Source organism: Lethenteron reissneri, chromosome 42 (assembly GCF_015708825.2).
Source record: "Lethenteron reissneri isolate LAM-NWPU_2019-01 chromosome 42, ASM1570882v1, whole genome shotgun sequence".
NCBI classification, from domain to species: domain Eukaryota; kingdom Metazoa; phylum Chordata; class Hyperoartia; order Petromyzontiformes; family Petromyzontidae; genus Lethenteron; species Lethenteron reissneri.
In genome coordinates, this window is record NC_083820.1 from 9260801 (window position 1) to 9276133 (window position 15333).

The 15333-nt window shown below is 46.5% G+C and overlaps 2 protein-coding genes across 4 annotated transcripts; one reads left to right on the forward strand and one right to left on the reverse strand.

The window, feature by feature from the left end:
- Nucleotides 1-984: 984 nt before the first annotated feature.
- Nucleotides 985-7395, forward strand: LDAH (lipid droplet associated hydrolase). Its single transcript, XM_061568887.1, has 7 exons — nucleotides 985-1152; nucleotides 3604-3797; nucleotides 4591-4707; nucleotides 5192-5373; nucleotides 5795-6047; nucleotides 6244-6326; nucleotides 7210-7395. The coding sequence occupies exons 2-7, from the start codon at nucleotides 3620-3622 to the stop codon at nucleotides 7393-7395; spliced, it is 999 nt and encodes a 332-aa protein (XP_061424871.1). The 5' UTR covers nucleotides 985-1152; nucleotides 3604-3619.
- C42H8orf76 (chromosome 42 C8orf76 homolog) lies at nucleotides 7287-14033 on the reverse strand. 3 transcript variants are annotated; one of them, XM_061568867.1, is made up of 7 exons: nucleotides 13857-14033; nucleotides 13588-13692; nucleotides 12127-12270; nucleotides 10079-10653; nucleotides 9885-9960; nucleotides 9517-9649; nucleotides 8967-9172 (listed from the first exon to the last, which is right to left on the reverse strand). In XM_061568867.1, exons 1-7 carry the CDS (start codon nucleotides 13959-13961, stop codon nucleotides 9102-9104), a joined length of 1209 nt encoding a protein of 402 aa, XP_061424851.1. In that variant the 5' UTR covers nucleotides 13962-14033; the 3' UTR covers nucleotides 8967-9101. The 3 variants fall into 3 exon arrangements, with proteins under 3 accessions (XP_061424852.1, XP_061424850.1, XP_061424851.1); XM_061568868.1 differs by lacking the exons at nucleotides 8967-9172; nucleotides 9885-9960 and adding an exon at nucleotides 7287-7424; XM_061568866.1 differs by lacking the exon at nucleotides 9885-9960 and having other exon boundaries at nucleotides 8135-9172.
- Nucleotides 14034-15333: the final 1300 nt, after the last annotated feature.

Here is a 15333-nt window from a genome sequence, read left to right on the forward strand (position 1 = left end):
AATTTTCAGGTTTCTGTGTTGAATGAATCAGTCAAGGATTTTAATGAATACGTTAAGTCAAATAGACAACTCTGAATCAAAGAATGCGTCTAATTCTTCTTGGTTCTTTCGGTAAAGTCACGTAGAAGGGAAATAATAAAATAATAAAACATAATAAAATAAATTCTCACGACGTTTCGGCCACAACGCAAGCAGCCGTCCTCAGGTGGAGAACAGGTCTGTCGAGAAGACAGCGCTATTTTATTATGTTTTATTATTTTATTATTTCCATTCTACGTGACTTTACCGAAAGAACCAAGAAGATGAATCCCTGCAGTCACGAAAGCTTTAAATCGAAATTTTATGCGTCTAATTGTTTATATGGATAACGAATTAATCCATAAATGACGATTATATATAACCTAATTATTCAATATATTATTACCATTTATTAGACGACCAATGAATGAATAGGTGACTCAACAAAAGTAATTGATTCAATGAATGAATAAAAAATTAACCCGTAAAAACAAAGTTTTTCACTCTAAATCCTTTATATGCGTGGCGGCTAGAGTCCTCTCGTCCTCTGGCTTGAGATGGCTGCCACCTATGGGTCAGATGATTGTCTGCCAGTATTAAGCAATTGGTAATTAAATATTTAATTTGTTTTCCCTAAACAGTGTAAAGTTTTGGAAAAAAAATTTCACGAACATTAATTGTCTCGCACAACGAGTCTGTGTGCAAAATGTCAGCTCGATTGGATCACGGGAAGTGGGTTAAAAAACGACCGAAAGATTTGCACGGTCGTAAGCAAGCAAGCGAACTTAATATAAAGGATTTAAAAATTGGAACACGATGGAATGAATCAGTATGCGCATGAATCAACTTTAAAACATTCATCAATAACACTGCTTAAAAAAAGACTATACGGTCTAACAAACGAATTAATTAACAACTCAAAACGTCGCTGCACGTAAACATATCGCCAAATAAAAAAAACTAAATTAATAACTCGATGAATTCATAACTTTGGTGAATAAATTGATAAATTAATGAATGAAACTGCCCCGTGACCCCGGGGTTGTTTGCCTATCGCTGAGCACATTGAAGCCGAATCGTGGCCGCGTTTCCCAACACCAAACGACTCTCTCACCCCCAGCGAGACGAAACGAGGTGAGAATCTCACTTGTGGTTGTTCATCATCATCTTCTTCTCGTGGTTTCATTTGAGTGATAGTTTTATCTCTCTCGTCTAGAGCCCCACCACTCGTCGCTGCCCGCCTACCCCGTAGCCCGTAGCCCGTTCGTCTCCACCGGTCTCGCCTGGATTTTTAGCCGGAGGCCTTGACGGGTAGGCCCCGATGCAAGGGCCGCGTCCCGGCACCTCTGGAAATCGCCAATAAACCACGACGAAAAGACGCATCGGATGTTTTGCTAGAAATGCTACTCAAGTTTAAGTAAATGTTGAGGGCACGTTAATTGCAGGGGGGAGTGATCGATATTCGTAATGAGCAGACACAGCTGGGTTAACTTTAACCCAGATACATCGGATCGAGGGTTTGAGGGTGGGCTGGGCATCGGCGTTCCAACATCATCATCGGCTCTTAGGTTTTTTCGGTAAAGGCACGTAGGTAAAAAATAAAAATAATAGTAGAAATAAATAGAAAAAAAAATATGAGTTAAATTATAATAATTGCAAATAAAATAATAATTGCACAGCTAAATGAAGACGGAGACTTGTGTTGCCTCCGAAACGTCGAGATTTAATCGATTTATTTTCATTTATAAAAAAAAATATTTATTTTATTATTTATATTGTTTACCTACGTGACTTTACCGAAAAAACCTAAGAGTATGAATCCTTGCAGTCACGAAAGCTTCAAATCTAGAATCATAATCGGCCCAATGGCTAACAGTATTTTGTAATCCATAATACAGGTTTTGATTTTTAGGTTAGATCACGTAAATATGTGTCGTTAAACCCGCCACCACCCGACAGCCAACCAGTAAGGGTTGTCAAGTAAACAGAACGTGTCAATTCGTCACTAATACAGCACTAGTGTGTAGTGTAGAGTAATGTAGTGTATAGTGTAGTGTATAGTGTAGTGTACTAGTACAGCACTAGTGTGTAGTGTAGAGTAATGTAGTGTATAGTAGTGTAGTGTTTAGTAGTGTAGTGTATAGTGTAGTGTATGGTAGTGTATAGTGTAGAGTAATGTAGTGTATAGTGTAGTGTACTAGTACAGCACAACCGGTGTGTTGGAGAGCCAAGCCACAACATTTACAGCCTGAGTACGACGTTTCGCCAGTAATTACAACCAGCTTCATCAGGCGACAGCCAGATGTGTGGATAAGTCCTCAAGCGTTTGTAAATTCACGGCGAGCAAATGCACCGCTTCGAATCCACTGCTGGATGAGGGTCGTCTGGGTTTATTTGACCCATGCTTCACCGCGGCTGGTGAAGGCCGGTAGCATAGACGTTACAGTCCAACAATCGTATTGTTGTATTGACACTGTGCTGCTACAGACGGAATAACTCTGCTGACAGCAGCAGCAGGCTACGATGCCTGTGTTATGCATCGTGGTCGTCCATCCTCCTTCCGAAGTCTGACGAGATTGGGCTCATTCCATGTTGATTTGGCCATAGCCTGGCTGTGTGTAAACAGATTTCATTTTGCTTTTGGCTTTTATTTAAAATTTGCATGAGAAAACATACAGTGCCACCGTGATTAAGTATGGTCACGATGTGTACAGGCCTTCGTCTGGCAGTGGATTGACCAGGGGCTGTATTTATGGTCTTTTAAATTTACAGTGCAGTAAATCATGTGGTTGCAGTGCATATTAACAACTAGCCTTTTGCCCATCCAAGGACGGGTGTATTGCGGTAAATCTGAAACTTGCAAGCGAAAAGCAGACCGCGACGTGATATTCATTGCATTAATGTGTGTGCAGTTTGTAAGGGCGCGGTGACACAGATCTATTTCATTTAAAGGTTATAATCCCTTGTTCGTCATGACGTCCTTTTTACTTTGATGTCTCAACAGGGTGACGTGAGGGTTCTGCCTTTGTAGTGAGGGTTGTAAGTTGACGCCGAGGAGGGGGGAGGAGGCCCTTCGGCCCCTCATGTGGAGTGACGTCAGACGCTAATTATTATGAATGGTTGGGGGGGTCCATCTCGAGGCTGTCACATTATGATTATTAATGAGGGGGGCTGTTCGATGTGGAGTGACGTCACTTGCACATGATTATTAGAGGGGGGGCGGTACTCCATATTGAGTGGTCAACTGCTCATGATTATTAATGAGGGGTGTCCATTTGGAGGATGTCACCTGCTCATTAATATTAATTAGGGGGGCTGGTCGATGTGACGTCACGAGCGTTAGGGACAGACATTTCTGGGTGATTATAGTAGGTATTCATTTCGGGGGTCACACTCAGCCTTTCTTGATTACAATAAGTACCACTCATCATAGCCATTATCTGGACAGTCGATATTTTGTTGTTACGGTATATTATCTAATCAATGTGTTTCTCTATCTGCCAGGCGGCCGCGTAGGCAAGCAATTGCAGGACTGCATCTTTACGGTTTATGTGTATTTTGCATGTATTTGCTCACATGGGTCAGCGGACATCTCTTCGCAATGCCCCACGCCGAGATGAAGGCTACCGACCCCGAGGGTCCCCCCGTGACCCCTCACGCGGAGTTCGTTCACTGCCTGGGGGCCCCGACGCACGTCCTCAAGTACGGACGGACGCACATGCGGGGCCCAGGATACGATGGGCAGGGACCCCCCCAGATCCTCTTCATGCTCATTCCAGGTCAGACTCAGGATGGGCAATGTGTTTTCTGGTTGTCACCGCGTGTTGTTCGACAAGATGTCCGACGTTTCGCTCGACGTGCTGGATGCTTTATCAGGAACTGAAATTCACAGGGGTCGTATGAAATGAAGCGGCGAGTAGTGTTTGGCCCGCGGGTCGTAGGTGTCCCGCCCCAGTCATGAACACTTGGGCTTGGTAGGAAAATTTGAGATAGCCCCATACATGTACGAGAGTCTTTGAGCTCTGGCTCCATGCCTCCCGAGTTCTTGATCGAACAATGGTGAAATATGCGTGCATTTTAAGTTCTTCATGATTAAATTAGACAAAAACTTAACAAACCAAAATAATCTGCATCCTGGCATTTGTTCTACAAATAGCATCTCCGCCTCTTCTAAAAGTAGCCTCCCATAATATTGATGCTTTTAATCTGTTTTATGGTAATATTTTGTTATTTCTGTACATTAGCTGTTTTGATATGCTTTGATGCATTCACTTAACTTGTATTTTTTCCTCTCTTGTTATGTTTTAGATTTGTATAAGAAGCCAGAATTGCACTGCATTAGTTGTCACTTGTTCACCTAGGCCACTCTCAAAACTTTAAATGGGTTCTAACCTGGTAAAATAAAGTCTTTCATCATAATGATCATCATGATTAAATTTTAAGTTTAGAAAAGGGTATGCATAATGTTATAAAGGGATAAACGATGTTTGTGTTCACGGATGTGCGTGTTTACATGGATCGGTTTGTGCACATGGATGGCTTTGTGTACATTGATGGGTTTGTGTGCTCCAGGAAACCCAGGTGTTATGGATTACTACAGAACCTTCATGGCAGGACTCTACCAGGCGTTTAAAGGCCAATACTCGGTGTGGGGTATTAGTCACGCAGGGCACTGCGTTCCTCCTCCTGGTGAGCACTCGAATTCTCATGAAATTACTTCTCAGTTGCATACTTGAAGCTGCCCAAGATGCTAAAGATGTAACCCAAATAAACAAATGGCTCCTTGCTTATCGGTATGTACTTAGGATCTATGTACTTTGCCGCTTCAACCAAGTTTCAAGCTTTGGTCATGAGAAATTATGTTTTAAAGTTAAAATAAAGTGCATCATTATAGCATCATTATGGCGCTGGATAACTCCTCCTAGACCGCTTCACCAATTTAAAGTCATGATGTGTCATTTGAACATTTCATATGCCTATTTTTTTATGTCAAGTTCACAATTTATATATATGTATTGTTTGACCAGATAGATTGTGTGTTTACAGCTGGTCACGCGGTTCTCCGTTTTGGAACTCTTGTAAAAAGTGGCCTTTTTATAAAAATGTGATGTTGGTTGTTACATTTCCCCCTATGTGCTCATGCATCAAACTCTACTCATGATCACCGTTTCAGACCTGGAAGCTCATCAAAATGCGGACGAGCACCCAGACGTGTTTGGCTTGGATGGGCAAGTCGAGCACAAGAGGGCCTTCCTGCGAGAGCATGTGGGGCCTGCAGTGAGGCTGGTTCTCATCGGCCACTCCATCGGTTGCCACATCATCCTGGAGATTTTGAAAAGGGACCCACAGCTCAAGGCATGCTGTTATACGAAATGTCTTAGCGAGAATACAGGGTGATCTTTTTATAAGACAACCCACTGATTAATAATAACCTACACACCTACTTTATTCTCAAACGTTGATCAAATGCTCTGGAAGTGTTGGCTCCATATCTTGGAGGAGTTAAAATATTTAATAAGTGTATTGATATTGGTAGGAGATGTAAACCCTTTGAATGTTTTCCTCATCGCACTATTATTTTTCTGGGGTTTATTTAAATGGGTTATGCTGTATATACACAACACATTAACTGCCTATGGCTGAATCATCCTGAATTTACCAAATCCCATTGCAGCTCACATGCTACAACCTTCCAGAACATCCTGCATCAATCTCTCACCTCTGAGAATGTGTCCAATATACATATATTATTTGTTCCCTCCGAATTATCTTGCAGGTGATCAAATCTGTGCTGCTCTTCCCAACGATTGAGAGGATGGCCCAGTCTCCCAGTGGTCGAGTGATGACCCCGATCCTTTGCCGACTGCGGTACCTCGCGTACCCCCCGATCATCTGCCTCTCCTTCCTGCTCCCACTGCGAGCAAAGACCCTCCTGGCTAGTGTGGCCCTCTGGGCCAGTGGCCTCGGCCCCAAAACTGACCCCAACGCCGTCTCTGCATCCCTGAACCTGTTCAGCGTTCACTGCGCGGGTGGGAGCTTTGTTATAGTTTTAACGTGGCTTGTGTCGAAACATTTGTTCGTAAGAGTACGAATGTAAAATGGTTTTACAGATAACCTTTTTTATAAACACATACTCTCATGCATACAGAATGTATTTATTACATTATAGTAGATTATTGTAAGTAAATTGTGGTATTTTAACATTTGTACATTTCCTATTTTCAGCAAACAGCATGTACATGGCCAGCCAGGAGATGTACCAGGTTACGGAAAGGGACAATGTTACCATTCAGGAGCATCTTGACAAGGTAACTCTACAATATAGGGAAATCACATCACGTGGTTAAGACAATTACAATACAATGTGTATGTATCTAGTGTGTAAATGTGATTGCACCTCAATATATGTATGTTGAACTTCTTTCGTAGCCAACTGTGCTAACTCAAGATGAGAAACGGTTGGCATATTTATTCAATTCTATTGAGAGGCAGTTGGTCATAGGCCGAGGTAAAATGGAAGATTTTGGAGCTGAAATTGAACAAGGTCACAGGGCGTCAATAGCATAGATGGCGGAGTGAAGGGATTCCCAGAAAATGGGGGCAACAGAGGAGAATGAACGACCTCCCACTGAATGAATGTTGCTTGAGGGCTTTGACCGAAAGCCTTGGTTGTTGGAGTGGAGAGTGCATGCTGGGGAGTCACGCAAGTAGAGGGAGGCAGGAGTGAGTCCACTGAGTATCTTAAAATAATGAAATGCCATCCCACTTCACATTCACAGCAGCATTTAATCTGCACCTACTTGTAATACACTTCAAGGCCCAATATCCTTAACCTGGCTTTTGAATGACAGAGCTTGGCTCTGTGCCTCAGTAACTCATTTGTCTGAAAAATAGTGCGCGCTACAAATTGCATTACGATTAATCCACGGCTGGATGACGGCTTCCCCGTGCCAATATCGTTCAAAGGGGTTGTGATCATACTGCACTACGTTGTTCAGCGCAAGTTTAAGTGGGGTCCTCAGGTTCGGTTCAGTTATATCTTGACACTGATGTTAGCCTATGGCCATAACTGTTTGCTGGGATCAGAGCACACTGCGCCACCGCTCCTCCCAACACGATTAAACTTTGCAAATGTGGTGCTATTAAAACATTAAAAAGACTTTACATTGTGTGGCGTGTTACCGTCAACAGCTTATATTTTACTACGGAATGTCAGACCACTGGTGTCCTGTGGAATACTACCACGACATGAAGCGGGACTTCCCAGCGGGCGATGTTCGGCTTTGCGAGAAGGGCATTCGGCACGCGTTTGTGCTGGACTCCAGCCTGGAGGTGGCCCAGTTCGTGCACTCCTGGATCAAGGAGGTCCTCGTGTGAGCCCAAGTTTACACGGAGGCGGGGAGAGCCTGGGGGAGGTGGCAGATGCCTTGCTAAAGCAATTCTAACACTTTTTTTCTGGAGATGAGAAACTCATCAGATGGAAAGATGGCAATGTCACTCCTAAAACAAGCTTGTTGCAAGCATGCTGGAAATCAAAAGTTCCTTTAGATTGACATGCTATGAGTTTCCACTGTCAAAGTGCACATAAGTAGCATGGTAATGCATTCCACCATTTATGCACATTAATGTCCATATGTACAAGGGGTTGCCGGAATGTCAATGCTATGATATATGGTGCCATATAACACCCATGAGAATCATGTTGTCCGTTTTGCTAAATATGATTATTAGTTTATTTTTCTTGTGACAATATTTATAAAATGTTAAAAGTTGAAATGAGAATTTGCTCATGAGAATTGAGGCAGTGCTCATCTCCAGTTTACAGCTTGAGCCAGTAGTGGAAATTCGACATTCCTATGACATGGGTGAATAACCAATGTGGATCTTCCCTAGTGGTACTCAGTCATACCAGGTGGTTCAGCCATCTGGTATGACAAACAACTCGGAGTTGTAAATAATTAGCTATGAAATTAACGATTTGTTAAATGTTTCCTGAAGTAATTGATAGCATGGCATAATTTTTGCACTTAATTTGTGCACTGACGGTGTGTGAATTATGTATTGTAAAGTCGCAATAATTGTAAGATTTGTTGCAGGCATGTCAAGTGAACTACTCGAGGATCTTTCGAGTAATCTTTATTCGTAATGGACATACACCAAAGCACAAAAACCTTAAGAGAAAAGTGAAAAGTTTTTACAAAGCTATGGGAAAATTATATCGGGATAATTGTCGCATCATGAAAATTAATATTGTACCATGGAAAATGACATTGTGGCTACCCTCCTAAGTCCTTGCATACCTGCTGTTTGCAATTAACAAAAGCACTTTTCAACCAAAATGTTCCAATATTTATACCATATTGTTCAATGCAAATATTTAGTATTTTAAAAATGTTTAAATTACTATGAATGTTTTAAGATTTGAATTAAAATGATTGTCGCAACTTTGCTGTGATCTCATTTGTATTTTGCAGTATGATACTTCAAACTAATAGGCTGTGCATTGTTTAAATGTACAAATTACCGGAGCTGTCTCATCTATTTTCCTTAAGAATTTAGTTCCCAAAGAAGCTCCCAGTACACGGGAGAAAATCATCGTATACCTCGTGTCAAACAATACATGGTACAAACCCGAAAAAAAACAGCCATACAACACAACTACAAAAGCCTACTTGGTGTATTAAGAACCATTCAGTATTAGTAACATATTATGAAACAAGTCCATAGGACCCAGCAAATGTCATCGCCCCCATTACAGGCAAAGTATCAAAATGTTTTACAACCATCTTATTAAATAAATGGACAGCTGGCCTGTGGTGGGACTCAAGACCTGGTATTTCATTTCAATTATCAAGTCAAATGCTGAGTTTTGAGTACTGTGTTCAGGAATGCATCCATAGCGATCATTTGCAGGCTTGTGAAATAATGTCACGTGCTGGGAAAGCTAGCAAAATTAGTCGCCAGATGCCCTCAGTGTAGCCACGGGGTCACCGTGGGCTACACCGTACAGCCTCCCGAACCACCTCTTCTCAAACTGGCCAATGGAATGAGGAGTATCGTCGTGACTAGGAGTGTCGTCGTGACTACGAGCCTCGTCGGTCCCCTGTGATTCGTCTCCCGTCGTCCCCAATGTCACCAGGTCTTCCCCCAACACCTTAATCAGGACAACCAAGCGAAAGGAAAGTTTAGTTTCACTCGCCTACCAACAAAAACTTACCAATCTTATCGTTCATTTGCATGCTCTTACATCTTGTCGTTTGGCATGTCTGACGTTTTACTCTATGTTTAATCAGCAATCAACCCGAGGAGCTCAAATTTTTTGATGAAACTCCCAGCACAGAGTAAAAAGTCGGACATCATGCTGAACAACATGCGGTACAACTTAAAAACACATTGGAAAGCTATAAAACACTATCTTATATCTTGTATGACATCAGATATTCGGCAATAAGTAACCTCAAAGCAAATGTATTTAAGCTGCAATTTGTAACGTCTTACCTCTGCCATGCACATCAGAGTCGTTTCCCCAACGCCGCTTTTCTCCAAGTCTGAAGTGATGTTCGCTTGAGCCTCTAAGTTCCTGTCCAGGATGAAAGCCGACTGGGATGGACTGGAGAGCTGCAGAAGCAACCTGTTGCATTGGATTGGGAGTGACATTTGACGGCACAACATTGCGATTCCGTGTTGTTGGCCAAGAATTAACCATAAGCCATGATATATCCACTGCTGAATGAAAAGCTCCCCAAGTCATTGACAGGTCTCAAGGTCCTGCGATCTAACAACCTCACACCTGAAAATGTGCAAATGTAATAGCTCCATTATGCCGGTACACGTCCTTACCCAGCTGACTTTAGAAAAGTCTCTACCTTGCGTGTGTTCTCTAATCCACGTGTTCCTCTTTCCGTGTAATCCCAAGAACGCATCTCTCCACACATACGGCATCTGATTATAACATACCATTCAGCTATTATTAGTAAGCACTATGCAAAAATACACCACTATTGGCGAGCATCCAAAGCTTGTGAATCGGCATTCACGATGCAATACCTCTCCTCCTTACCTTGCTCTCACGCGACACGCACAAGCATAAAGCCTCCATCTTTCTGGTTCATCTGTCACCGCTCGCGATCCGCTCATCAGTTCCATCGATTCAGCATCTCCTGCTGCCGCTGCTGCAGCTTTTGTACACACGTCTGTTACACATTTGTTGTTTTCGCTCATTCGCTTCGCAGCTTCGTCCCCAACATTAGGCAGAGCACAGGTGCTGGCATCGTGGGAATCGCTATGAATGCAACTTTGAAATCCGCATGCAGTTGAGGGGTCACTGTTATCACACGGCCTGTGGCTGTCACAGTTGTGCGAGCTTCCACTGCCACAGCTGCCGCCTCCGTTGCTGTGGCTGTCACTGCCGTTGTGCGACTGCTCCCCATTGCATTGTTCGCCGCCCCGGGCGCATCGCGACAGCTCCTGGTAAATCGCCGCCAGCCGCCGCCAGTGCCAGGCGTCTAGCGGACGCAGGCTCGTGAGTCGCGTCAGGGCCGACAGCTCGCCCTGCAGGTGGCCGGCCTGCCGCTGGATCGCCGCCACCAGCGCGTGCACCACACAGTCGTGGTCCGTGTTCGTCGCGATGGTGCCCTGTTGCATGGCCACGGGTTAATCGTATCCTATCATTCCATGCCAGTGTTGCTCACTCATTTTCAGAGGGGGGCACTTTCACTGATAAGACATCCGTGTGAGGGCAGCCACATTTGAAATTATTGGGGTTTGACAGCATGATGGGGTGTTTTCACATTTGTGTATTGTCGGGGGTCAGACGTTAGGAGCGGCACGAAAGGCCACCAGGGGCTGCCAGTGGCCCGCGAGCCTTGCAATGAAGAACTGTGGTACACGTGGTGTTCGTGCGCTTCTTATAGTGCAATGCTATCTTAAAGGTGCAGTTTCAGTTATCGTCTGCAGTAGTTACGTGGCTATACCCAATTAGGTAACTGGCAAGTACTGTAATTGATCAAATTTGGACTGTGACACTGGCGTACATTGCCAACTTTTCTAATAACACCACGAGGTCTATAATGTACACTGTGAAGCAGGTGGTGCATATGTTGTGGTATTAACCAGGGCAGCCGTTGGGCTCAAACAGCTTCGCTGTACAAGCGGCAATTATTGTGGCTCTGCCATGCCATCACCCCTCTTGTGTGGGACGAGCATAGAATGCACGAATGCTTAATACTGGTAGGAACCTCCTGGTTACACCAGCCCACAGGGGATTATTGTGTCCGTCCGTCGTGCAGGGAGGGGCTGGGTGGGGAGGGAGGGCTGGGTGGGGAGGGTGTGGCTGGGTGGGGAGAGGCTGGGTGGGGAGGGTGGGGCTGGGTGGGGGGTGGGATGGGTGGGGCTGGGTGGGGGGTGGGAGGGGTGGGGCTGGGTGGGGAGGGGCTGGTCACCCCATGGTGCCGTTATAAAACTCAACGTTTAACCTACTCACGCCGGCTTGTGCCCACCCTCACAGTCGGGCATATTTGCGGGATACACCACGCCGCAGTTGACCCTGGCCATTGACCGAGCAACCAAACGTTCCTACCAGCTCCCTCTGCAGGAATGTGTTTTGTGACATGCGTTGAGTTTCGTAGAGAGCCACAGGTTGCGCTTCTTCCCGAGTTTATCGCTAAAAAGCAGCACACCTGTAAGCAGAGTGCCTCCAGGTCTCTCCTTGCCTTGACTGCTAGTAAGCAAGTTATATCTTTCTTCATGCATCCTTAATGTGTATTATATGACTGCTACGTATAATGCTGAATTGCTCATTTGGGATTACACACAGCAGCAATCATCATTCCCTCCTGGCAGTCTAACTGCCCGTTGGCAGGTCAGGGACACAGGAACAGCAGGTAACTGGGGGTGCCCTTGCAAAAATGTGCAGAGACACCCTGGCAAATGTGGTGTTCTATTAAACAACAAATACTTCTGATTTCTAAATACATATGTCAGAAGAAGGCTTTGTGGACAAATGTGTTTTTTTTTTCTGGCAGCATTTGTTTAAGCTGGCCAACACTGGACTGGCTTCGACGTTCTGAGTCTGGGCAGCGTGGCGTGTGTGTTCACGCCGCGTTGTACCAGGGTATGTGCCGTCTTCAGGGCCTCATCTGTGCGGCCCACGTGAGAGAGACAGCGACTCCGCGCCTCCAGCGCATCTCGCCGCACCGCCGTGTTACTGAGCGGCACCAGCGACAGGCAGGCATCGTACCAGCCCAGGGCGGCCTGCGTCACGACACCAACACACCATACACCACCACCAAAAACTATTACCACCATACACCACCACCACTTACTATTACCACCATACACCACCACCACCACATACTATTACCACCATACACCACCACCACCACATACTATTACCACCATACACCACCACCACATACTATTACCACCATACACCACCACATACTATTACCACCATACACCACCACCACCACATACTATTACCACCATACACCACCACCACATACTATTACCACCATACACCACCACCACCACATACTATTACCACCACAAACCACCACCACCACATACAATCACCAACACACCCCACCACCACACACCATCACCATTACAAACTATCACCACCACATACACTCACCATCATACAATACTACTACTGTACTACCAGTATCACTCCAGTAATCATGCAACGTTGGTTGACGGTTGGCTCAACCCTTGCATGTTAACTAGGACGACACATACCACCACCACACCATAGCCACAATTTGGATCACCACCTCTAACACCATCATCATCCACACAATCGCCACCGCCATCCACTCGGCAAACGTGACAAGACCTCAACCAGAGACGCTCATTGCGTTAAGAGGCTGAAATTCATTGATCATGGACAGCGATGGGAACACGCGGAGCGGTGGTAGCGAGAATAGGATGGAATAAGCATGAACACTGGGGTAGGAATGGGGGGGGGGGTTATGGGGGAACAAGAATGAACACTGGGGCAGGAATGGAGGGGGGGCTATGGGGGAATAAGCACGAACACTGGGGTAGGAATGGGGGGGGGGGCTATGGGGGAACAAGAATGAACACTGGGGTAGGAATGGGGGGGGGGGGCTATGGGGGAATAAGAATGAACACTGGGGTAGGAATGGGGGGGGGCTATGGGGGAATAAGCACGAATACTGGGGCAGGAATGGTGGGGGGCTATGGGGGAATAAGAATGAACACTGGGGCAGAAACGGGGGGGGCTATGGGGGAATAAGGACGAACAATGGGGCAGGAATGGGGGGGGGGGGGGCTATGGGGGAATAAGCACGAGCACTAGGGCAGGATTGGGGGGAATGGGGGGTATGGAGCAGTTGAAAGAAGAGAGGGCCGGAGGAGCAGAGGGTGGAAAGGGGGAACAGTGAAGTAGCACAAACAGAGGGGAGTAGTGGGAGAACAGGAGGGAAGGATGTGTAGAAGCAGTGGGGGGGGGGGGGGACAGCCATCGCTCGCGGAGGGCAAGCAGGAGCAGAGACGGCATGGGGAGCATGGGATGGAGCAGCAGCAGTAGCTGCAGCAGCAACCCACGGCGTAGTCCCGAGCCCGGTAGGCCGCGTCGCCGCGGAACTTGTGCAGGGTGAGGCGCTCCGAGTCATCCCGACACCGCGCGTCCACGTCCCGAGACTCGAACCACTGCAGCGGACGGACAAACGCGTGCGGTCACGGGCAGCAGAGGGGCAGCAGGTTCCCGGTGTCCTCTGTGTGCTGCTGCTATTCCACAAGACACGATCCCCTCCAAATAACAAGGCCGGCCGGCCTGCCGCTGCGAGCGTCAGGCCTTGTCCGCTCGCCCTCACCTGGGCCTCGCACAGCTTGGCGCTGTAGCCCGAAACGTCGGGCCCGTTCCTCGTGCGTGGCCTCTCCGCCGCGAACAGCGAGTCGGAGAAGGCGAACTCCTCCATCAAGCCGATCGCCGCCGTCTCGTCCACGTGCGCGCTCGGACACTCGGGATCTGCTAGCCATGCCTGGCTCCCTTTGAGCCCCCACCCCATACCCCCAGCCCATACCCCCAGCCCATACCCCCCCCCACCCCATACCCCCCACCCCATACCCCCACCCTCACCCCCACCAAACCCCCACCCACACCCCCACCAAACCCCCACCCATACCCCCCACCCTCACCACCCATACCCCCCACCCTCACCACCCATACCCACACCCCCCCATCCATACCCCCCACCCATACCCCCACCAGACCCCCACCCCCATACCCCCACACCCCCACCCCCATACCCCACCCACCCCACCCCACCCACACCCCATCCCATCCCCCTCTTGCGAGGCTGATGAGTCGAGTGCGGAAACGCGGATCGCGGAGCACGTGCTGCCAATTCTTATTTTTATTATTACACACTTGTTTTACTCTGTTGTGTTGTATCCTCAAATAGTGTAACTACATTTTAACCCGACTTCCCAATGTCGTATCGACTGCAAACTTGGTATACTTATGTCATACTGATGACAAGACAATATTCTATCATAAAAAATGTCTATTTTTAAACAATATTTTTTATATGTTATGTTTCGTATACTTATGTCATACTGATGACAAGACAATATTCTATCATAAAAAATGTCTATTTTTAAACAATATTTTTTATATGTTATGTTTCGGCTTGGGTCTAATTGTCCACGCTCAACTGACGTTGGCTGTAATTGACCATGGTCCCTTACGTTATGGCAAGCTTCGGGGCCACTTCCTGGAGTCGTGGAGTTCTTCCATTACTCGTACGGTACATTTCATTAAAGCGTGTTTAAAAAAAAAGTATTTTTAAATATTACTTATTATTCCTTCGTTTGGCTGCCGATGTAACATGCAAGAGCAACGACGACAATCTCACATTCAAGGTGGTCAAGGCAGAACAACAGCGTCAGGAGCAGTAGCGGAGTGGATGTCGATGATGTCTCGTATTTGTGGATCGGGGCATTTGCGTCGTTATAACACATTGTCCTGCGGAGGGAGCTGGTAGGAACGTTGGGTTGCTCGGTCAATGGCCAGGGTCAACGGCGGCGTGGTGTATTCCGCAAATATGCCCGACTGTGAGGGCGGGCACAAGCCGGCGTGAGTAGGTTACACGTTGAGTTTTATAAGGGCACCACGGGGTGACCAGCCCCTCCCCACCCAGCACCACCCCACCCAGCCCCTCCCTGCACGACGGACGGACACAATAATCCCCTGTGGGCTGGTGTAACCAGGAGGTTCCTACCAGTATGATGCAATTCAAAAAGTATCATCATTCTGCAATTAAGAGTCCGCTTGTCGAATCAGGCCAA